The sequence below is a fragment of the Myxine glutinosa genome, chromosome 11 (assembly GCF_964187855.1).
Source record: "Myxine glutinosa chromosome 11, kmMyxGlut1.1, whole genome shotgun sequence".
NCBI classification, from domain to species: domain Eukaryota; kingdom Metazoa; phylum Chordata; class Myxini; order Myxiniformes; family Myxinidae; genus Myxine; species Myxine glutinosa.
The window spans coordinates 18,934,220-18,958,057 of NC_136271.1; the positions used below are offsets into that span (position 1 = coordinate 18,934,220).

General features: G+C 47.0%; 1 protein-coding gene across 1 annotated transcript in view; it reads right to left on the minus strand.

Annotated features, from left to right (window-relative positions):
- Positions 1-23,838, minus strand: part of LOC137436088 (CUB and sushi domain-containing protein 3-like) — a 1,358,203-nt gene that overhangs the window by 169,274 nt on the left and 1,165,091 nt on the right. Inside the window, exon 50 of the mRNA XM_078786463.1 lies at positions 15,020-15,205. Coding sequence (XP_078642589.1) covers positions 15,020-15,205 — 186 coding nt within the window. The remainder of the gene's footprint in view (positions 1-15,019; positions 15,206-23,838) is intronic.

The window sequence follows — 23,838 nt, forward strand, 5'->3', positions numbered from 1 at the left end:
CAGACCTCACCCCATGAAATTTATTTTTGCGAGGCTTTCCTGAGGGCAAGGTTTACGCAACTCAACCAGCGAACATTCGAGACTTGAAAGAGCGGATTCTACAGCTTTTGGAGAAATTACGGTCGGAATGCAACAGAAAATGTCTTGGAGTATCGCAAACGGTTGCGCACACTGCTTGAAAATGATGGAAAACACGTCGAAATTCATAACTAATTTTGTACACTTCTGAATTCAATAAAAGTTTTACAACAAAAACTTGAAATATGTACCTACATCCTTTAAATATTTTGTTCGATTTCGTTTCTTAGCAACAGAATTACAAGGGTTCAAAACTGGGAATAGATAAATGGCCCACCCTGTATCTATCTATAATTCCAGCAATCTCTGTGTGTCTGTCTGTGTGTCTGTGTGTCTGTGTGTCTGTGTGTCTGTGTGTCTGTGTGTCTGTGTGTCTGTGTGTCTGTGACCGCTGTTTCTCGACAACCACGGGTCCGATATACTTGAAACTTGCCAGGTATATTGCTGGGGACCCGAGGATGTGCCTTTTCAAGGTTTCATATTAATCGGACAATTACTTACCGAGATATGTCCAAAAAACGCTTCAACCAATCAGAGAGCAGCGAGCTATCACGTGTGCCGAACGTGGCGATCAGACTCTGCCTCGGACGGCACATTTGACAGCGTATTCATTTATTTCACGTTGGAAAACTATGTTGCCGTTAAACTATGTTTTAAAACGAATTCAAACTGCGATTAAATTAAAACGATTCATCCTAACTGCGATTTGCGAACTTCCGGACAGTGACGACTGTCCGGCAGCACGCTTTCCGGCATCCAATCACAGAACGCTTTGTTGCGTAGGCGTGGCCGATGTGAGACGAGCGGAGCTGAGCGCGTTACGAGCTGACCGCCATTACGGTACGTAATTCGATTTCTTATGCGCATTATTTCTCCCAATTCATTCATCTCCCAATTTCTCCCAATTCAATTCGTATCACTAATAAAAACGAATTTGCGATTCATTCGCTTTCCTGCGCGTTTGTGCACGCGATGGCGATTGCTTTACCAAACTCCGGAAGCCGTTCGCTTTGGACCAAACCATTGCATGAGGGGGGGGTTCTGTGGTCGTTGCGAATGGACCAAACCATTCATGTAAATAGAGGGGGGGGATTGTCACTGTACTCGCAAGCCGTTCGCCGTTCGCTTTGGCGTTGCGAATGAACCAAACCATTTCATGTAAATAGAGGGGGGGGGGGGATATAATTTTAGATAGATATATAGTACGGGCATATATATAGTACGGGCATGCCCTAGTCTATCTATAATTCCAGTAATCTCTGTCTGTACGTTTGTACGTTTGTTTGTTTGTCTGTGACCGCTGTTTCTCGACAACCACGGGTCCGATATACTTGCAACTTGCCAGGTATATTGCTGGGGACCCGAGGATGTGCCTTTTCAAGGTTTGAAATTAATCGGACAAGTACTTACCGAGCTATGGCGATTTAGCCGTTCGCCGTTCGCTTTGGCGTTGCGAATGGACCAAACCATTGCATGTAAATAGAGGGGGGGGGGGTTCTGTGGTCGTTGCGAATGGACCAAACCATTCATGTAAATAGAGGGGGGGGGGGGGTTCTGTGGTCGTTACTGCCACGTGGTTTCAAAGTTTTTTTTTGTTGTTGTTGTTTGCACGCATGTTTTTTTGCACCCACGTACGGGCACGCCCTAGGATGTTTACACACACACACCCCTACACAAATTTTTTTTTTTTTTTTTTTTGGCAAGGAACGGGCACCCACGTACGGGCACGTCCTAGCTTATATATAGTACGGGCATGCCCTAGTATTTAATAACACCAATAATAAATCACGATAATCTTACTATAATTCACCAAATGTCTGTCTGTTTGTCTGTTCCAAGGTACCGCAAAAACGGCTGAACCGATCGCAACGAAATTTTGGGTGTGTAATCCTAGGACCCCTGGAGTAAAATAGGCTATATTGTTTTTCCAATTTCTTCCCAATTTTCCAATTTCCAATTTTCCAGTTTTTCCAAACACGATCGAATAATATTTACCGATATGAACAGTGATGTGGCTTTTATTGAAATTCTACAAATACTGTTTAGATTTTGATGATTTGTGTGTGATATGATTTAACGGATGTTTATATAAATCGTTTAAAATAAAAAAAGCCTTCAATTTCTGATATTTTGCCTTTTCAGTTGGGCCTCCCAATTGAAGCCCCGCCCATAGGGCGGCTACCATTGCTCGTAGAAATAATGCCAACTACTCGAATCTTCACTGGATTTATTGCAAATATTTATCAACGTGAGGTGTTTCCATGGCAAATCCACTTATTGTCCTTCCCAAGTATGCTTAACAAAGTTATTAGCAAGTAAATCCATCATGTACTGTTTCTGTGAACAGTTTGAGTGTTGATCATTGATAATACTGCCACCAACCAAGTACTGTCAAATGGTCGAATACCACACTGTACCTTTACTGTAAGTCACATGATGTCTCCATCATAAGCTGCAGGTGTATACATAGAGGAACTGCAGGGATGTATTTCGCCCAGGTCACAATATGGGTGAGTACAGGTGTATGTCTAACTGACTCCATTAAGGGAGTAATGTTGCAAGATTGTGCAAGTTTGCAATCTCTGAAGGAAGTAGCTAAGCTTTCTAAGGTGCCAATATATAAAATGCAAAAATACATTCATTATCAAGTCGAACTCTGAGATGAAAAAGAGAACAACGTAGAGTGATTACTTTGGGAGAATGTAAGCCCGTAAACAACATTTGTTATTTTGGGAGAAGAGATTATTTATTATTGACATGAAGCAACTGCGTGACCCATATGAATGCTCAAGAGTGGGCAAAATCACAAGCTATCCACAGGAGTAAGATGAGACCAGAGACAGACAAACGTCCTGCTATGTACATTGTGTAATTTATGGCTAATCTTACTATAATTCACCAAATGTCTGTCCGTCTGCCTGTTCCCAGGTACCGCAAAAACGGCTGAACCGATCTCAACGATATTTTGTGTGGGTAATCCTGGGACCCCATGGAGTAAAATAGGCTATATTGTTTTTCCAAATTTTTTTTTCCCAATTTTCCAATTTCCAATTTTCCAAACACGTTCCAATAATATTTACCGATATGAACAGTGACGTGGCTTTTATTGAAATTCTACAAATAATGTTTAGATTTTGATGATTTCCGTATGATATGATTTAACGGATGTTTATAGAAATCGTTTTAAATAAAAAAGCCTTCAATTTCGCGATTGAATTAAAAAAGTACTTAATTAAAAGTAAAAAAGTAAAAAGTACGCGATTGAATTGAACTAAAAAAGCCTTCAATTGAATTGAGATCGCGAGATCTCGGAGACGGTGGCAGGGATTTTCGAAGCTCCACACAGTCTCCACGTTTTTCGAAGTTAAGTCTGTTCACAATTGTATTTTGTCGAAACTGTATTTATCTTTCGGTGTGTGAAGTTATTGTGTGCAACTTTGGTTGTTTCTCGGTGTTTATCTTTCATAAATTGATCGTCTGTTTGCCGTGTCGCGAGCAAGGCCTTTGCCGCGTCGCGAACGATTTGAAATCGAAGTTAAGTGATTGTTCCCATTTGTATTTTCGTTAAAACTGTATTTATTTATGGTGTTGTACGTATATTGTGTCCCGACGAAGATTTTTCGTTGCAAATCTTTCATACCTGTATTGAAAATCGTGTTAATTCGTGTCGTGTCATGAGGCCTTATACAGTGTACACTGTACAACCTTGAGGCTTTGTTTTTCTCTCAGCGGTCCGTCGTTTGTGATCCAATAACTTTCGTTCTCTGTATTCCCAGTCTTTTCACCCATAGCCTACTTCCTTGTGTAAATCTCAACTCAAAAAAAAAAAAAAAGAAAAAGATTTCCTTCTCTGTTCTCATTCGTTTATTCATTCTTATTCATTCGTTCGTTCTTCGACCACGTGTTTCTCCCATTTCCCCAGATAGTTTTCACTGTTATTAACCTTCAATGTTTACACTTTCCCCTCAAGTTATGTATTCCGTCATATATTATAACACCTTTTTCTTCTTCTTCTTTAAAAGGCTGCTTTCGACTTGCTCACCAAATCAATTCATCCCCAAAAAAATATCCATCTCCTATAGTGCCTTTTTTCTACATTCCCTAAACTCTCCTGCACTCCATCCTCCATCCAGCGTCCTTAAACGTATTTTTAACTCGAAGGTCACAAGAAACTCATTTTGCAATAAATGTTCGTTTCCCATAAATCGTACACTTTCTAAAATCCAATCTCACCCCTCCCCTCCAAATCTTCCCCATAACCCCTCCCCTCCAAATCTTCCCCATCACCCCTCCCCTCCAAATCTTCCCCATCACCCATCCCTTTCAAATCTCCCCCCTTGGCCCCTCCCTCCTAAACTACCCCCTCACCCCTCCCCGCCAAGACACCCCCTCGCCCCTCCCCTCCAAGACACCCCCTCGCCCCTCCCCTCCTAGACTCCTCCCTCACCCCTCCCCTCCAAATCTCCCCCATATCCCATCCCTTTCAAATCCCTCCCCTTGTCCCTTCCCTCCCAAACTCCCCCCTCGCCCCTCCCCTTCAAATCTCCCCACCCTCATTGCTTCTCAATTTCCCCCCTCTTACTCCCCCTCCTCAAAGCGTCCTCCCTGCTTCTTCCCCCTTCCAACTCTCACCTCCATCTCCCCCAACCTTCTGCCTCGCTCTTCCCCATCCTCAAATAAGACCTCATTGTGCCTCACCCAATCACCATCAAACCTTTTGTCCGCCCCATCCTTCCCTTTCTCCGAGCTATTCTGAACTCTCTGACACACCTTCAACAGCTCTCCCTACCTCTTCCACCTCTTCCACATCTTACCCTACCCATCCTCTCCCCTGTTCTGTATCTGATGCTCCCCCTTCCTCTTCATTAACGGTATGGACCTCAAACATCCGGGGCCTTCGTTCAAACTTAACTGATCTCTCCATACAGGTTGCTTCTGTCAAACCAGACGTGATCTGCTTAACAGAAACTTTCCTCCTTTATGATGTCTCTGATTCCTTCGTATCTCTCCCGGGCTACTCCCTCCTCCGGTATGATAGACCTGAGCCTCGTCCTGGAGGTGGGGTTGCTATCTTTATCAAAAACTCTCTTCTTCACTCGCCCTGCACTGCACTCTCTCCACCTCACCCCCAGGAATACCTCTGGCTACGGCTTCCCCTTCGCTCCCACCTCTTGTTCATATGTGTGTTGTACCGTCCACCAAACAGTGATGACTCCATCTACGTCTCGCTATCTGATAATATGGACCAACTTCTATCTACTCATCCCAACTCTCTCTTCCTCATATGTGGTGATTTCAACTGTCATCATGCCAGTTGGCTGGGTGTGGGTACCTCTCTCACCAGCCATGGCTCCTCAGCAAAGGACTTCTGCGACTCACTGGGACTGACACAATCTGTCAATTTCCCGACCCGGATCTCAGTCAACGGAACATCTTCTCTTCTGGACTTGGTTATGACTAACTTCCCTGAAAATGTCTGCTGCTCTTCTTCTGCTCCAATCGGATCATCTGATCATGTCCTTGTTAAAGTGGACATCTCTCTGACCATCCTCAGGGAGCCTGCTCAGCGTCGACGAGTCTGGCATTTCACTCAGGCCAACTGGCACGGTCTTCAAGCAGCCATCAATCATCTGGACTGGTCTCCCATCTCTACCACCTCTGACATCAACTCATCCTGGGAATTCTTCCAAAGTAAATTGCTCTCTCTCATGCACAGATTTATCCCATCTCGTCTTCAGTTGTCATACCCTTCCTCCCGTCCATGGTACACGGAATCTTGTGGTGAGGCTGTTGCCCAGAAACAACTTGCCTTCGTCTCCTGGAAAGCAAATCCAACGGAAGGAAATCTCATTTCCTTTCACAAAGTCCGAAACAAGTGTGTGTCCACCCTCAGGAGAGCCAGGAAACAATATCTCTCCGTTCTCAAGCCGAACTCTCTTATCTGTCTCCCTCTTCCAAATCCTGGTGGCGTCTGGTCAAATCCGTTTCTGGTGTTTGTTCCCCCTCCATCCCCTCCCTTACCTCAAACGGCTACACAGCTGACTCCGCACGTGAAAAAGCTCAATGCCTCAACTCTGTGTTTGCCTCTAAATCTTGTGTCCCAAACCCATCCCTCTCTGTACCCACCATACCCAGTCGTACCCTGCTGCTCCTGGACTCCGTGTCCTTTCCTCCTGACAAGGTGGAAAAGTTTCTGTCAACCCTCGACTCTGATTCTGCAACTGGACCCGACGGCATCAGCCCACGGGTCCTAAAATCCTGCTCTGCCGCTCTATCTCACCCTCTCTCTGTTCTCTTCACCCTCTCTTTTGCTCAAGGTCAACTGCCATCTGCTTGGAAATCAGCCAACATCACCGCTTTGCACAAAAAAGGTGCAAAAACAGATCCTAGCAACTACAGACCAATCAGCCTTCTCCCAATTATCAGCAAAGTCATGGAATCCATCATTGCTTCGGATATGAAATCTTTCCTCTTCTCCAATGGCTTGATCTCTGATCATCAATTTGGTTTCAGACCAGGTCACTCTACTCTGGACATGCTGCTTCTGCTGTCTCAACAATGGATGGAGGTCCTCAATGCCAAACAGGAAATTAGAGCTGTCTCCCTCGACATATCACGTGCCTTCAACACGGTCTGGCACCCCGCTCTGCTCACCAAACTCTCCTCCTTTGGTATCCATGGAAATCTCCACGCATGGCTGGCGGACTTCCTCTCTAGTCGTCGTCAACGTGTGGCCCTGAATGGGTTTCTCTCATCTCCTCTTCCTGTTCAGGCTGGAGTTCCCCAAGGCAGTGTTCTGGGCCCTGTGCTTTTTCTGGTCTTCATCAATGATCTCTCTGACTCTCTTGAAAATCCTCTCTATCTCTTTGCTGATGACTCCACTCTCTGCCGCTCCATTCCTCTTCCCTCAGATCAGCAGTCTGCAGCCTCCTCACTCTCTGAAGACTTGGACAAAATCACAGACTGGTTAAACAAGTGGAACATGTCTTTCAATCCTGACAAATCTCACACTCTTACTATGTCTCTCCGAAAAGATCGACTGGACAACCCTCCCATCTACTTTCTCAACAATCCTCTCCAAGAAGTTCTGTCGCTCAAGCTTTTGGGTCTCACAATCTGCCATGATCTTTCTTGGGAAAACCACATTTCCAAGCTGGCCTCCAAAGCCAGTCGCCGACTGGGCATCCTCCGTTGTGCGAAATCCTTCCTCGGCACACCTGAGCTCCTCACCACATACAAGGCTTTCATCTGCAGCTCAATGGAATACTGTTCTCCCCTATGGGCCGGTGCTCCTGCCTCACACCTAGCTCGGCTTCACGCTGTTGAAACCAAAGCTTTCAGAATTATTGGAATCTCCCGCGATGAAGCTATCTCTGAGGGCCTTTCTCTCACTCACCGCAGGCAGGTAGGTGGTCTTTCTGTCTTCTACCGACTCCTCTCCGGCCTTGCACCCCCAGCTCTCTCTGTGCTCTGTCCCCCAAATATTCCTACAGGTCGCACAAGATCTGCCAGCAACCCTCTGATGGTTAAACTGCCGAAATCTCGGCTCTCTGCTCACCTTCACTCTTTCATTCCTCTTTTCTCCCGCCTCTGAACAAACTCCCTCACTCCCTTCAATCCCACTCCTCCCTCCAGGTCTTTAAAACAGTTGTTCACCACCATCTCTTATCTTCCACATCCAAAACCTTGATCTTTTCTACCCCCGCTAATTCACCCCAGATCCACCTTGTTTGAAATTCCAACTTCTTTCCTGGAAGTCCTGGCAGTGTCCATATGTTTTATACCTCTCCCACCGCCCCCTTCCCATGCCCCCCCCCCCCAAAGCCCTCGCCCTCTCTCAGATCTCTCAATGTCTCCATGTCTCTCGGTCCCTGCTCTCAAATGTTGTGTTTGTGTCCTTCCCCCTCTCTCCCCATCTTGTCTGCCGCTCCCGATGTTATATGTTTTATGTGTCGGTTTGTCTTTCTGTGTGATTAATGTTCGCTCTTTCACGAGCCTCGATCTTGTATACAAAAAAAAAAAAAAAAAAAAAAAAAAAAAATTCTGATATTTTGCCTTTTCATTTGGGCCTCCCAATTGAAGCCCCACCCGTAGGGCAGGTACCGTTGCGAGTGTTTATAATACAGTTTTGTGAAAATTAAATACTGTTTGAGATGGTGCAAAGGAAGAAGGAAAGGGAAAGGGTAAGTTGCTTCACCAAAAACAAATAAATGAATACGAACAATTTACAACAGAAGGTGAACTGGTAAAGCATTCGTCCAAGTAGATTGTAATCTACAAACAAATGTGTTTATGTCTAAAGTTTTCCCATTTTCTTTTATTGCTTTCACAATGTTGATTCAGAACATGATTAAGGATTATTACTATATATATAAATATATATATATATATATATATATATATATATTGAGAGAAGGGGAGGGGTAGAGGATAAACAATGTATGGGCTGCGCACATGGTGTAAGGGAGGGAGGGGAGGGGGATGGGGAAGGGGTAGGGCAGAAAGGAAGGGGTAGGGGGGAAAGGGAGGGGCATGGGGGAAAGGGAGGGGGAGGGGAGGAGGAGGGGAAGGGAGGGGAGGGGAGGGGGAGGGGAGGGGAAAGGGGAGGGGGGAAGGGGAGAGGGTAGGGTGGAGGGGGAAGGGAGGGGGAGGGGAGGGGGGAAAGGGAGGGGGAGCGGGAGGGAGGGGGAGGAGGGAAGGGGAGGGGAGGGATATAGATGGTTACTGGCAATATTGATCACATCCACAAATGATGTAATCCACACAATTAATGTACTTTACATAACGTTAATAGGAATACATGGCCATGGAGATGGGAAATACAGTTTGTTTGAAATAAATCACAAATATCAGATGAAAGTGAAAAAAAACCTATGTGGTGTGAATGGCAATGTTCCTCGCTGTTACATATTTATGTGAATGTATGTGAATTACCATTCAGGTCTTTGCTTATCCGTGTGTAGTATATTAAGGGTTGTTGTGATTGGAGGGTCAGGAGCCCTTCTGAACAAGTGGCCGGAAACGGAGGTGACCGAAAACGGAAGGAAAAAAGACACGAGGAAGAAAAGGGACGAGTAGTATTCTTCCTCGCCCCGCTCCGACCAAAGGTGGGATCGACCTTGCGCTGCGTGGAAAAGCGGCGTTCCGAAGCCTGTCTGGCGAGAGGAATCACCGGGACGTGTACCTGCCCGGTGGAGACGTCAAGTTGACGTGGGGCCGTGCATCGACCCCGCGTCTGGCATCGTTCGCGGCACCGTCTAAACAGACGCGTGCGGGTCGCACGTTGGGGCCTAACGCGCCTTGCGAGCGGCGTGGGGTTTGGCTTGCTCTACCGTACCCGCTTCGCGTGGCCACGAGGGGCTGCAGCCACGGTGCCTGGTACGATACCTACCCGGTGGAGAAACGTCCACCCGGGGTTCGTTCAACCGCTCGAGTGCGGAGACGCCGACCAGTATCTTGGTCAGGAGGGGCCCAGAGACATTGTGAGGAGCAGAGACCGAAAGGGGGTTGTGAGTACTCACCGGGACACACATAGATAAGATGGCCATCTTACTTATAGGGAAGTGTTTGTGAATTGGGAATTGTTGAGGGTTGTGTATTGTTGATTGCTCGGGGAAAATCTCCGTGGTTGTGTCATTGAAATTGTATGGTATCATTACCATTGGAAATATATCCTTGAACATCAGTTGTCTCCTGGGTGAAATTCATATGGATTGCGTGGCGAAAGCGCATATATAATACAGCTTGCTGGCGGAGTTCCTCTCACGGTCCGGGGGTCACCGAGACCAGGTATTCACCGAGGGGACCACGTAACAGAATTGGGGGCTCGTCCAAATTACGATTTGCGGTTTCGCAATTGGGTCTACGTCCGGGATTTAAAATTGTATAAAATAATAAAATAATAATTTTTTTATTAATTAAAATTTATTAATTAATTATTAATTGGTAAAAAAAATTTTGAGAAATTGGGGTAAAGTCTTGGGTGAAGGTTAACAGGTGTTAACGATAGGCATCATGGCGTTTGTGGCACAGAACTTTGGGGTAACCCCGAGTGAGGCACAGTTCCGAGCGTTGCTAAAGTCGGACCTCTTGAAATTGGCCAAACATTTTAACTTGGAGGTCCGAACTAATTTGAGGAAGGCAGAGTTGCAGGCCACGGTGATACAATCTATGGTGGGATTAGGAACATGGGACGAGTTAGCCTGGGAGTGGCTACCCGAAGAACCAGAAGACGTTGAGCTCCGGAAACTGGAGTTGCAATTACGGAGCCAGGAACGGATCAAAGAAGAAGAAAGGAAAGCAGAAAAGGAAAGAGCAGAAGAAGAAAGGAAAGCAGAAAAGGAAAGAGCAGAAGAAGAAAGGAAAGCAGAAAAGGAAAGAGCAGAAGAAGAAAGGAAAGCAGAAAAGGAAAGAGCAGAAGAGGAAAGGAAAGCAGAAGAGAGGAGAGAAGAGAAGCAAGCAGAGGAAAGGAGAGTGGAACGAGAACTCCAGGAAAGGTTAGAAGGGAGAAAAGCAGAGGAGAGGAGAGCTGCAAGGGACCTCGAAGCAGAGGAGAGAAAAGCGGAAAGGGAATTAAAGGAACGTGACATGGAGCTTCAGCAAGAAATCAAATTCAAGGAGCTGGAGTTAATGAGAGAACGGGGAGAGGCACCACCCTTGCTGACGGGGTCGACACCTAACCAGAAAACCTGGGATGTGGGCAGACATGTGAGTCTGGTTCCACCGTTCAGTGAAAAAGAAGTCGCGAAATTTTTTCCACACTTTGAGAAAGTGGCTCGACAATTAAACTGGCCGGAGGAGGCCTGGACCATACTCGTGCAAAGTGTGCTGGTGGGGAAAGCTCAGGAAATTTATTCGGCGCTACCAATGGACCAATGTGCAGATTATGAGGTACTGAAGAAGCACATCCTCAAGGCCTATGAGTTGGTTCCGGAAGCTTACAGGCAAAAATTCAGGAATGCCAGGAAGAGGGAGAGTGAGACCCATGTGGAGTTTGCCAGAGTGAAAGAAAACATGTTTGATCGGTGGTGTGAGTCAAAAGGAGTCGGGAAAGACTTCGAAACATTGCGGGACTTGATCCTGGTGGAGGAATTCCAGCAGTGTGTCCACGAGGACATCAAAGTGTACCTGCAGGAAAAGAAGGTACCAAAGTTGTGGGACGCAGCCACCATGGCAGATGATTATGCCTTAACCCACCGAATAGGGGTCCACGAACCTAACTCCTCGCCTAGATCTCCGCAGGGGAGGTGGGGAACAGCAGGTGCGGAGAACGACAATACATGGCGGCGGCCTCGAGAGGATTATGGGGACAATGCGGATACCCCACCTGTTCGAAGTCAGAGGGCTGCGGGCCCAAGACAAACTTATTTTTCAGGGGGCCCGAGGCAGACCACGAGTTTTTCCTCCGGGCCTACTTGCGCGTTTTGCAAGAAACCTGGACACTTGATGTCCAGTTGTTACCTCATGAAAAGGGACAACCCAGAGCGGAGTCCGACTATTACAACTCCGAATGCGATGGCTAGCGTAAGAAATCGCCATCAAAAGGGTTACCAACCATTTATTTCAGAGGGGTTTGTGTCACTGGATGGAGCCTCGACTAACCGGAGACCGGTTAGGATATTGAGGGACACAGGGGCCCATCAATCTTTAATGCTTGAAGGCATTTTGCCATGGTCCGAGGAGACGGCAACGGGGGATAGGGTTCGTTTACAGGGGATCGGGGGCGGTGTTAGTGCTCCCCTTCATGTCATCCATTTGGAGTCCGATTTGGTGTCAGGACCGGTCACCGTCGGCTTACAAGCCACGCTTCCTGTAGAGGGTGTATCTGTGGTTATCGGGAATGATTTGGCCGGGGGTCAAGTTTATGGTAACCTGAGGGTTGGTAAAGAGCCCAGCAGGGAAAATAACACCACACCAGCTCGGGATGGCAACAAAAGTGCCAAGTTATTTGTAGGGGGACTGAACTTCAAAACAGAGGAAGAAGTTCTGACCTCTGTCTTCAACAGATATGGGCCGCTGGTGGAAGTGCGGTTGGTAAGAGACTGGGAAACGCAACAGTCAAAAGGGTTCGGCTTTGTCACGTTTGCCAGCACAAAAGACGCCAGAGAGGCAGAGAAGAATTGGAATGGCAAGGATTTGGAGGGTCGGACCATAACAGTAGGGAAGGCATTTCGTAGGCGTCGAGAGGTCTACAGGAGAGGACAACTGGGCGGTAGTTTTGGTGGTGGCCGCAATCAATATTATTATGGAGGCTCCCTGAGTTACAGCAGCTCCCGAAGGAAGGATTGTCAAAGTAGTGGCCGAGAAGGAGACCGCTATTCATGGGACTACAGGGACAAGTGGTCCCACCATAATTATTAGGGAAGTTCTGAGAAGTTGAAGCACTGAAGGCGGCGGAGCCGCCGAGCCAAGATTCCTACACGAATTAACCGTGAACGCCGTTCCTAAAGGCGTCCATGTAGTGAACTTTCATGCACGGACTAACCGTGAACTCCACGTTCCTCAAGGCGCCCATGTAGAGAACTTTCCTGCACGGACTAACCGTGAACTCCGCGTTCCTAAAGGCATCCATGTAGTGAATACTCGGCTTGGCCTCCCGGAAAAAGTGCTATCGAGTTGCCTAACTTTGGATCTTTGATCAACCCCTTAACCTTCATTCACAAGAAACTGACGGTCAAAGTCAGAGGGTCATGAGCGGGAGTTTGATTTGGCAGGGACAATGTCGTTGCTGGTGCTTAGTCCAGAGGGAATAATCTGGAGGGGGTGTGGTGAAATGTGGGTTGCTTTATTGTTAAGTGATAACTGTGCCCGGGGGGAACTGATAATGTGGGGGGGTTGAGTTATCTGGTTTGTTTCTCCAAATTGGCCGGCAAAGAAAGTTTTCGCTGGGTTCAAACTTTCTTTCTTGAAGGGGGGGAGTGTTACATATTTATGTGAATGTATGTGAATTACCATTCAGGTCTTTGCTTATCCGTGTGTAGTATATTAAGGGTTGTTGTGATTGGAGGGTCAGGAGCCCTTCTGAACAAGTGGCCGGAAACGGAGGTGACCGAAAACGGAAGGAAAAAAGACACGAGGAAGAAAAGGGACGAGTAGTATTCTTCCTCGCCCCGCTCCGACCAAAGGTGGGATCGACCTTGCGCTGCGTGGAAAAGCGGCGTTCCGAAGCCTGTCTGGCGAGAGGAATCACCGGGACGTGTACCTGCCCGGTGGAGACGTCAAGTTGACGTGGGGCCGTGCATCGACCCCGCGTCTGGCATCGTTCGCGGCACCGTCTAAACAGACGCGTGCGGGTCGCACGTTGGGGCCTAACGCGCCTTGCGAGCGGCGTGGGGTTTGGCTTGCTCTACTGTACCCGCTTCGCGTGGCCACGAGGGGCTGCAGCCACGGTGCCTGGTACGATACCTACCCGGTGGAGAAACGTCCACCCGGGGTTCGTTCAACCGCTCGAGTGCGGAGACGCCGACCAGTATCTTGGTCAGGAGGGGCCCAGAGACATTGTGAGGAGCAGAGACCGAAAGGGGGTTGTGAGTACTCACCGGGACACACATAGATAAGATGGCCATCTTACTCATAGGGAAGTGTTTGTGAATTGGGAATTGTTGAGGGTTGTGTATTGTTGATTGCTCGGGGAAAATCTCCGTGGTTGTGTCATTGAAATTGTATGGTATCATTACCATTGGAAATATATCCTTGAACATCAGTTGTCTCCTGGGTGAAATTCATATGGATTGCGTGGCGAAAGCGCATATATAATACAGCTTGCTGGCGGAGTTCCTCTCACGGTCCGGGGGTCACCGAGACCAGGTATTCACCGAGGGGTCCACGTAACATCGCTGAAATGTGAAAAAACTGAATTACGTGCGAATGCATAACTGTGAGATTATGGCGGCAAAGTTGGAACATCACGTGATCGCTTTGAGCGAATCAGCGCGCTGCTCTGCCATTCCGGTCATAATATTGCTCGCTGAAATGCGCTGAGGTAAAAATATGGTTTAAAAATATTATGGAATAAATTTTTCGGTCGACCATGTTCTTCCCAGGCTCAATGACCATGTTTGTGCCAAATATCAAGTTCGTGAGCCTCTCCGTTTATGAGTCTATCGGTAACATTACACACACACACACACACACACACACACACACACACACACACACACACACACACACACACACACACACACACACACACACACACACACACACACACACACACACACACTATGTTTTATATATATAGATTTGGCCCTATCAATCAGTGGTGAAGAATCACCTATAAAATAAAAAAAATTCTCACATCAGGATTGGAATCTTCACCAAAGTTAAATAAAGTCTTCCTCGTCACACTCCCAACGCATCCACCAAGTTTCGTCAGAATCCGTCCACAACGTTTTGAGATATGGTGCTGTATGCCGTTATTTGGTCTCTCAATGGTGAAGAATCACTTTAAAAATTTCTCAGATCCAGATGCGGACCCGGATCTTCACCAAATTATAATTACTTTGTTCTTGTGACATACCCAACCTCTCCAATAAATTTCGTCTGAATCCGTCCACAACTTTTTGAGATATCCTGTTCACAAACAGACAGACGGGTGAACACATAACTTCCATCCACCTTCGGTGGCGGAGGTAATAATTTTGCTAACCTGCCTCAATATGCATGAAGATCCAGAAAACAAAGCAAGGGATTTTGCTGTGGCCGAGGGTGTTGTCCGTGAACCGTTTTTCAAATTATAACCAAACAATTTCAGAGTCTATTGTTGAGGTGACAGATCACTTCAGGCCGCATAGTGAAATTGGCACGGTGTTTGTACTGTGAAACTTATGAATAACAAGTCGATTTTCTCAGCACAGCGGCCTCCAAAGCAGCAGAAGAACATTTTTCATGAGGTGACTGTGATGCAGGCACAGACACCAGGATGAATTCACAGCGTACTGACCTGAACAAATGGGGGGGCGGTCACCGTGACTCCAGCGACGGTCACTGTGGCAAAACGCCGTGGCTTGCCGGGGCTTGAGAAACCTGTATCCTGGATCGCATGTGAATTCGACGATCCTTTCTGCGGAGCGGTTCGCCATGATGATGCCTCCGTTGATCGGAGCCCGAGGAACACCACAAGACACAGCTGCTGGGCACAGGTTGCGAGGCCCGATTACAAAGTAAATAATGTCACACAAAAGCCAAAAGTCAGGCTATGTCACAAAGTCAGGCATCACATGACCAAACTAGAACGCCACTCAGTAGAGCGCATACTCCCGCCGTGGGTCAAGTTGGAATAGTACGATTTCACAAAGGTTTGACGGAGTAGTTCAGTGACAACACAAGACGAGACAACACAAGACAGACACTGCACAGATATATATTTAGAATATATAGAAAATAATGTTTAAAAAAAAACAAGGTAATTTCACTTACATTTTCGGATTCAGCGTTCAATTCTATACAAGTGAGTGTATTTTGAGGCATGTGGGACTTCAAATAAAATTGTAAGCCAGGAAAAACGTTCGTTTCGTTCCTTAGGGATACAACATGTAAAACTGGCCCAAACGTCAAAACAAAACTCGCTCATTCTAAGTCGTACAAGCTAATGCGACCACTCATTCTTCTGGGAAGAATCCCGTGCACATGCTTGTCACACTTATGTCACCTAAGTCTTTATAAGTTCTTCAAATACTGACACCGCGATTGACATTCGCTGAGGTATATGTTGATATCTCTTCTGAGGTAAAAAAAAAAAAAAAAAAAAAAAACAGTTCTAAAGCATTATACGTATCAAACGATACATTTTATGAAACGGGGAAACCGAATACACACTTTGGTGGTTTTAAAATGACAGAATATGTCTTTATTAGAAAAAGAAAAAAAGAACCTTGAAGACGACGCTGCTAACAAAATACACCGCTCTAATGCATAACCATGAGTTTCAACTACATTTACAACAAATATGAAAACTATTTTCATATCACAATGTTAAATATAGAATATATAGAAGATAATGTTAAAAAAAATGAGCCCTATCTTCCAATGGTAAACAATCCTTCAAAAAATTCCTGGATCCGGAATAATATCCTGAGCTTCACCAAAAACTAAACAATTCTTCCTTATCCCAAGGGCAATCATCCCACCAACTTTCATCCAAATCCGTTCAGAACTTTTCCAGATATCTTGTTCACAAACACACGAACACACACACACACGGACACGATCGAATGCATTACTCCCTGGCGGTAGTAACGAGGACGGCACTCGGTAGAGCGCATACCTCTGCCAGGCTGAACAGTTAGTTTTGCATCCCAATGATAGGCCGGATCTGGATTCAGACCTGAACCAAAATCTAATCGGCTTGTTCTGGTCACCTAACCAACTCATCCACCTAGTTTAGTCACAAGTCATCCATAACGTTTTTAATATGTTATATATCGCTTTTTGCCAGATCCCTCAATGGTGAAGAATCACTGGAAAATATAATAATTCTCGTATCCGAATTCATATTCAGATCTTCACCAAAATCGAATCGATTAGTCATTGTCACAAACACAACCTCTTTACCAAGTTTCGTCCAAATCCGCCCACAACCTTTTGAGATATTCTGCCGCTATATATCGTTTTTGGCCCGATCTTCCAATGGTGAAGAATCATTTCAAAAATTATACTAGCCGGATCCGAATCTTCACCAAAATCTAATCATTTCGTTCGTGTCACATACACTACCTCTCTGCCAAATTTCGTCCGAATCTGTCCACAACTTTTTGAGATATCTTGTTTACAGACAGACAGACAGACAAATAAACAAACAGACAGACAGGGGTGAAAACATAACCTCCATCCACCTTTGGTGATGAGTGAAATTATGAATTCGATTTGAAATGGGCTGGAAACAACTAATGGACTGGCACAGGCTTCCCCATCTGCCGTACCAGCAGGAGATGCGCCACATGTCAAACTACAACTGGTGCACCTGTCAACCAGATTGTCGCAAATGTTTCACAAACTGTTAATACATTTCCAGAATTGCAAATGTTTCATCACTCTCAACATTGCTGTTTGAGTGTATGTATGTATGTATGTATGTATGGATGTATGTATGTATGTATATATATATATATATGAATGAATGAATGAATGTGAATGAATGAATGAATGAATGAATGATCGTTTTAAGGCCATTTTCCCCGCCTGACCAGGGTTTAGCCTTGCGGGCCCCATGACAATCACGGTTCCCTGTTTGAGGCAATGTTTTTAGGGCCGGATGCTCTTGCTGACGCCAACCCGTAGTCGCCTCTTCGATGCGCAGGGACACAGTGTACCTATTCTAAATCGGGGTACACACCGGGATCATTCATCCCAGCAAGCTGGTACTCAATTTTTTTAAATTTTTTTTTGTATACTGAATCGAGGCTCGTGAAAGAGCTAACATTTATTTCACAAACAAATCAACCAGACAAACAAAGTATACAAAAAGAGGGAGCGGAAGACAAGATGGGGAGAGAAGGGGAAGCACACAACCACAACATTTGAGAGCAGGGAGAAGTGTGGGAGGGAGAGGGCTTGGGGGGAGGAGGCGTGGGAAGGGGGGGGGGGGGGGGGGATGGAGACGTATAAAACACAAGGGGACCGAAATTAGCGGGGGTAGAAAAGATCAAGGTTTTGGATGGGGGAGGATAAGAGATGGTGGTGAACAGCTGTTTTAAAGACCTGGAGGGTGGAGTGGGATTGAAGAGAGTGAGGGAGTTTGTTCCAGAGGCACACCTTCAAATTCATGGTTTTTCAAATTCATGGGAAAGGAGGGAGTAACCAGGAAGAGATACCAAGGCATCAGAGACATCATGAAGGAGGAAAGTTTCTGTTGAGCAGATCACATCTGGTTTGTCAGAAGCAACCTGAATGGAGAGATCAATCAGGTTTGAGCGAAGGCCCCGGATGTTTGAGGTCCAACCGTTAATGAAGAGGAAGGGGGAGCATTGGGAACAGAACAGGGGGGGAGGGGTAGGGTAAGATGTGGAAGAGGAGGAAGAGGTAGGGAGAGCTGTTGAAGGTGTGTCAGAGATTTCAGAGATTTCAGAATAGCTTGGAGAAAGGGAAGAATGGGGTGGACAAAAGGTTTGATGGAGATTGGGTGAGGCACAGTGAGGTGTTATTTGAGGAGGGGGAAGAGCGAGGCAGAAGGTTGGGGGAGATGAAGGTGAAAGTTGAAAGGGGGAAGAAGCAGGGAGGATGCTTTGAGGAGGAGGGGTGAGAGGGGAGTCTAGGAGGGGAGGAGCGAGGGAGAGTCTCGGAGGGGTGGGGAGTGGGGGGAGTTTAGGAGGGAGGGGAGGGAAGAGGCAAGGGGGGAGATTTGAAAGGGATGGGTGATGGGGGGGATTTGGAGGGGAGGGGTGATGGGGAAGATTTGGAGGGGAGGGGTGAGATTGGATTTTGAAAAGTGTACGATTCATGGGAAACGAACATTTTTTGCAAAATGAGTTTGAGACCTTCGAGTCAAAAATACGTTTGAGGACGCTGAAGGAGGGGTGGAGTTCTGGAGAGTTTAGGGAATGTAGAAAAGAGGAACTGTAAGAGATGGTATTATTATTATTTTTTGGAATGATTAGATTTGGTGAGCAAGACGAAAGCATCCTTTTGTAGGAGAAGAAGAAAAAGGTGTTATAATATATGAGAGAAAATAGTTGTTCAGGGGAGAGATTATACATTTTAACCACGTGATCGTGTGATCGCGAAGAACGAACGAACAAATAAGAACAACAAATAAACGAATAAGACCTGAGAAGGAAATATTTTTTGGGGTTTTTTTTTTTTTGAGTAGAGATATTAAACAAGGAGGTATGGGGTGAACGACTGGGACGAAACAGAGAACGAAAATAATTGCAGCGCATTCGACGAACCGCTGAGAGAAAAACAAAACCACAAGGTCGGAGACGGTACGGTAGCCTAAGCCTACGAGTACTAGGCCTCAGAATACTCGATACGCATTAACCGACGATTGTGTATACATGTATGAAGAAAGTCGCCTCTTACGATGGCGCCTCTTACGCCTCTAATTTGCCGACCTCGGAAGGATGACAGGCTGAGTCAACCCCACTGGCGTTAATTCAGCGATCGACCGGGATTCGAATCCAGGATCCTAGGATCCCAAGCCGGCACCCTAACCGCTAAGCCAACACCAGGCTATAGCAAGTGTATGTCTGTATATATATATACAGATATACACAGTATCTGTATATATATACACAAGTCCACACCCACTTTCAAAATTTTCACCTTTTGTTGCCTAATAGCCTGGAATTAAATTGCATTAAATCAGACTTTTTCCACCTTTATTTACACATCGTAACCCACAACTTCCAAATGAAAATCAAATTCTACAAATGTCAGGAAGTTGATTAAAAATTAAAAACTAGAATATCTTGGTTGGATAAGTGCCCACCCCCCTTATAATATAAATTGTAAATTTGCTCAGGTGTAACCAATCACCTTCAAAATTACACAGCAAGTTAATTGGCCTCCTCCTGTGTTAACCTGTTTTGATTCTCATTATTTCCGAATGAAATCAGCTGTTCCTGTAGGTTTCCCCTGCTGGGTCGTGCATTTCATAGCAAAGACTCAACCATGAGCACCAAACAGCTTTCAAAAGATCTCCGACATAAAGTTGTGTAAAGGCTCAGATCAAGGGATGGTTTTTCAAAATATTTCAAAGGCCTTGAATATCCATTGGAGCACAGTCAAGACAATCATTAAGAGGTGGAAGGCATATGGTACCACCAAGACCCTGCCGAGGTCAGGTCGTCCCTCCAAACTGGATGACCAAGCAAGGAGAAGACTGATCAGACAGAACATCAAGAGGCCAAAGGAAACTTTGAAAGAGCTACAGGCCTTTATGGCATACATTACCAAACGTACCCGTCAATGACGGGGGTTCGTAGATGTCTCACCTGAAATGAGCAATTTCCTTTGGAGTGTGAATTGGCAGAAATGGGAATTCAGTGTAAATATTCAGTGAGCAAATATCGCAATAAGTGTAGCTGGTATCCTCGCCAACCTCGTTCCATTCTAGCAGCTAAGATTTCAAATCCATGCTTGTTGTACCTCCGAAGTACTGCTCGGGAGTAAGGTTGATATTATGAAAGCTCAGCTGTGAAACGGGTTTAAGCATGTTTTGGGCCTTCAGCCTGATGGAAGATCACCAAAGTTATTTCCATACCAACTGACCACCTCCAGGCACCTATCGCTCTCAACATTGTTTCTTCAATTCCCAACCTTCCCCATCTCTCTATCCTCCCCATACCTTCGCTTTCAGCAATTTCCCACGGCATTTCATTCCAGTTTCTCATTCGATGATCCACAGATCAGTAGTTTCAGTTTCAACATCAGTTTCGCTTTGAGATATCAGTTTAGATTGGTCATTGCTACTTGTGATACGAGGCTAATAGTGCACGGAAAACCTTGTCCAAACCGATTTTGGGAGGAAACGTTTTCGAATTTTCAAAGGGGTCTAAAGTGTTTGTAGGGTCATAAAGGGGACTAAAGTGTTTAATTCAAGGCTCTTAAAAAGGCCTGATGGGGTCTGAAGGTGTCTAGGGACCAAAGAGCGAAAGTGTCAAATGGTCTTAAATTGCCTAAAGGGTCTTAAATTGTCCAAAGGGTCTTAAACAGTCAATAGGTGTCGAAGGTCTGAAAAGTGTCGAAGGTGTATATGTCTCAAAAGAGTCGAAATGAGTATGAAGGGGTCTAAAGAATGTAAAGGTCTAAGGGGTGTAAAGGGTCTAAGGAGTGTAAAGGGTCTAAGGGGTGTAAAGGGTCTAAGGGGTGTAAAGGCATATACGGGGTGTAAAGGTCTAAGGGGTGTAAAGGGTCAAAGGGATGTAAAGGGTCAAAGGGGTGTAAAGGGTCTAAGGGGTGGAAAGGGTCTACAGGGATCAAATGGGTGTAAAGGGTCAGATGGTTCTAAGGGGTGTAAGGGTCAGAGGGGCCTAAGGGGTGTAAAGGGTCAAAAGGGGTATAAGGGGTTTGAAGGGTCGAAGAGATGTAAAGGGTCGAAGGGGTCTAAAGGGTCTAAAGGGTCCAAGGGTGTAAAGGGTCAAAAGGATCAGGCTGGAGTTCCCCAAGGCAGTGTTCTAGGCCCTGTGCTTTTTCTGGTCTTCCTCAATGATCTCTCCGACTCTCTGGAAAATCCTCTCCATCTCTTTGCTGATGCCTCCACTCTCTGCCGCTCCATTCCTCATCCCTCAGATCGGCAGTCTGCAGCCTCCTCACTCTCTGCAGACCTGGACAAAATCACAAACTGGACAAAGAGGTGGAACATGTCTTTCAATCCTGACAAATCTCACACTCCCACTATGTCTCTCCGAAAAGACAGTCTGGACAACCCTCCCATCTACTTTCTGAACAATCATCTCCAAAAAGTTCTGTCACAAAAGCTTTTGGGTCTCACTATCTGCCATGATCTTTCCTGGGAAAACCACATTTCCAAGCTGCCCTCCAAAGCCAGTCGCCGACTGGGTATCCTCCGTCATGTGAAGTCCTTCCTTGGCACACCTGAGCTCCTCACCACAAACGAGGCTTTCATCCGCAGCTCAATGGAATACTCACCACAGGCAGGTAGGTGGTCTTTCTGTCTTCTAACGACTCCTTTCCGGCCTAGCTCCCCCAGCTCTATCTGTGCTCTGTCCCCTAAATATTCCTACAGGTTGCACAAGATCTGCCAGCAACCCTCTTCTGGCGAAATTTCCAAAATCAAGACTCTCTGCTCACCTTCACTCCTTCATTCCTCTTTACTCCCAACTCGGGAACAAACTCCCTCACTCTCTTCAATCCGACTCCTTCCTCCAGGTCTTTAATCCTACTCCTAAAACAGCTGTTCACCACCATCTCTTATCTTCCCCCATCCAAAACCTTGATCTTTAATACCACCGTTAATTCACCCCAGATCCACTTTTTTGAAATTCTGACTTCCTTCCTGGAAGTCCTAGCAATGTCCATGTGTTTTATACCTCTCGCACCCCCCTCCCCTTCCCATGCCTCCTCCCCCCAAGCCCTCTGCCTCCCACAGATCTCTCGATGTCCATGTTCTCTGCTGTTGTACTTGAGTGCTTCCCTCTCTCTCCCCATCTCGTCTCCCGCTCCTTTTAATGTACGTTTTGTGTGTCAGTTTTTTTTTTGGTGATTAATGGCAGGTCTTACACAAGCCTCGATGTTGTATATTAAAAAAAAAAAAAAAAAGGAAAAAAGAAGAAGAAGGGGTCTAAGGAGTTTGAAGGGTCGAAGGCATTTAACGGGTTTAAAGGGTCCGAGGGGTCCAAAGGGCCAATGGGGTGTCAAGGAATGAAGCTGAAGTAAATGAATTACCTCGGACTCGTAATTAAATTAACTCGGGAGTGCAGTGTGGTGGACACATTGTCAATGGGCAATAATTCCGCGCACCAGTGGGTGGCGCGAGCGTCCGGGCGTGGAAGCGCAGCTCGGGCCACGCCCGGAGTGAAGGCGTCATGAGGCGCAAGGTGGAACTGAGGACATGCCCCTCCTTTCGGCCGACCGGCCACGCCCGGGGGCAAGGCGTGGCCTCGGGACATATATGCGGGCTCGATATTCGAGCCCGCCCAGTGCTTACGTGCGAGCTGTTAATAAAGCATTTCAGTTTGTACAACGCGTTGTGGCCTACCTTCTTGGCAAACGAATCGTGTGTGCACAGCAGCACACTGGTGACCCCGACCGGTTCAGCCGTAGCTGACCCCTGAACGCGCCATGGCAACCAACGCTGTCGCCGTCAAACTCCCGGAGTTCTGGGAAGCGCAAGCCGACGTTTGGTTTGTGCAGGCCAAAGTTCAATTCCAGCTCCGGGGCATCAAGGCGGACGAGACCATGTACTACCACGTGGTCGCCGCCCTCGGGCCCGGCACTGCCGCCCGCGTCGTGTCCATCCTTCGGCGCCCGCCGGGCGACCACAAGTACGCGGCGCTCAAACGTCTCCTCCTCGCCACCTTCGGGCTCACGGAGGTCGAACGCGCCGACCGCCTCCTGGACCTTCCCACCCTCGGCGACACACGACCGTCCGTTCGGATGGATTTTATGTTGTCCCTTCTTGGAGACCAGCGCCCGGATTTCCTGTTCCGAGCGCTTTTCCTCCGCCAGCTACCTGTGCAGGTGCGGCTCGCGCTGGCCGGTTCGCAATTAACGGAAACCCGCGCCCTGGCCGAAGAGGCCGACAAATTTTTCGCGGCCTGCGACACGCGGTCGGTGTACGGTGCTGCCGTAGTGGATCCAGGTGCAGAGGCTACAGCACCCCCTGCTTCCCTCGTGGCCGCTGCTACGCCCCGCCCACTACCGCCGCCGCCACCACCACCGGCACGGCCGACGCGGCCTCCACCACCGCAAACCTGGTGGTACTATCATGCCAGGTTCGGCCGCAAGGCTAGAACGTGCCGCCCGCCGTGTTCTTTCGACGGGTCGGGAAAGGACCGGGCCGGCGCTCACTTGCGGCCATGAGCGTCGGCCATTCTGGCAGCTGGTGTTTGTTCCCCCTCCATCCCCTCCCTCACCTCAAATGGCCACACGGCTGACTCCGCACGTGAAAAAGCTGAATGCCTCAACTCTGTGTTTGCCTCTAAATCTTGTGTCCCAAACCCATCCCTCTCTGTACCCACCGTACCCAGTCGTACCCAGCTGCTCCTGGACTCCGTGTCCTTTCCTCCTGACAAGGTGGAAAAGTTTCTGTCAACCCTCGACTCTGATTCTGCAACTGGTAGTGGGGGGGCCAATGTAGCA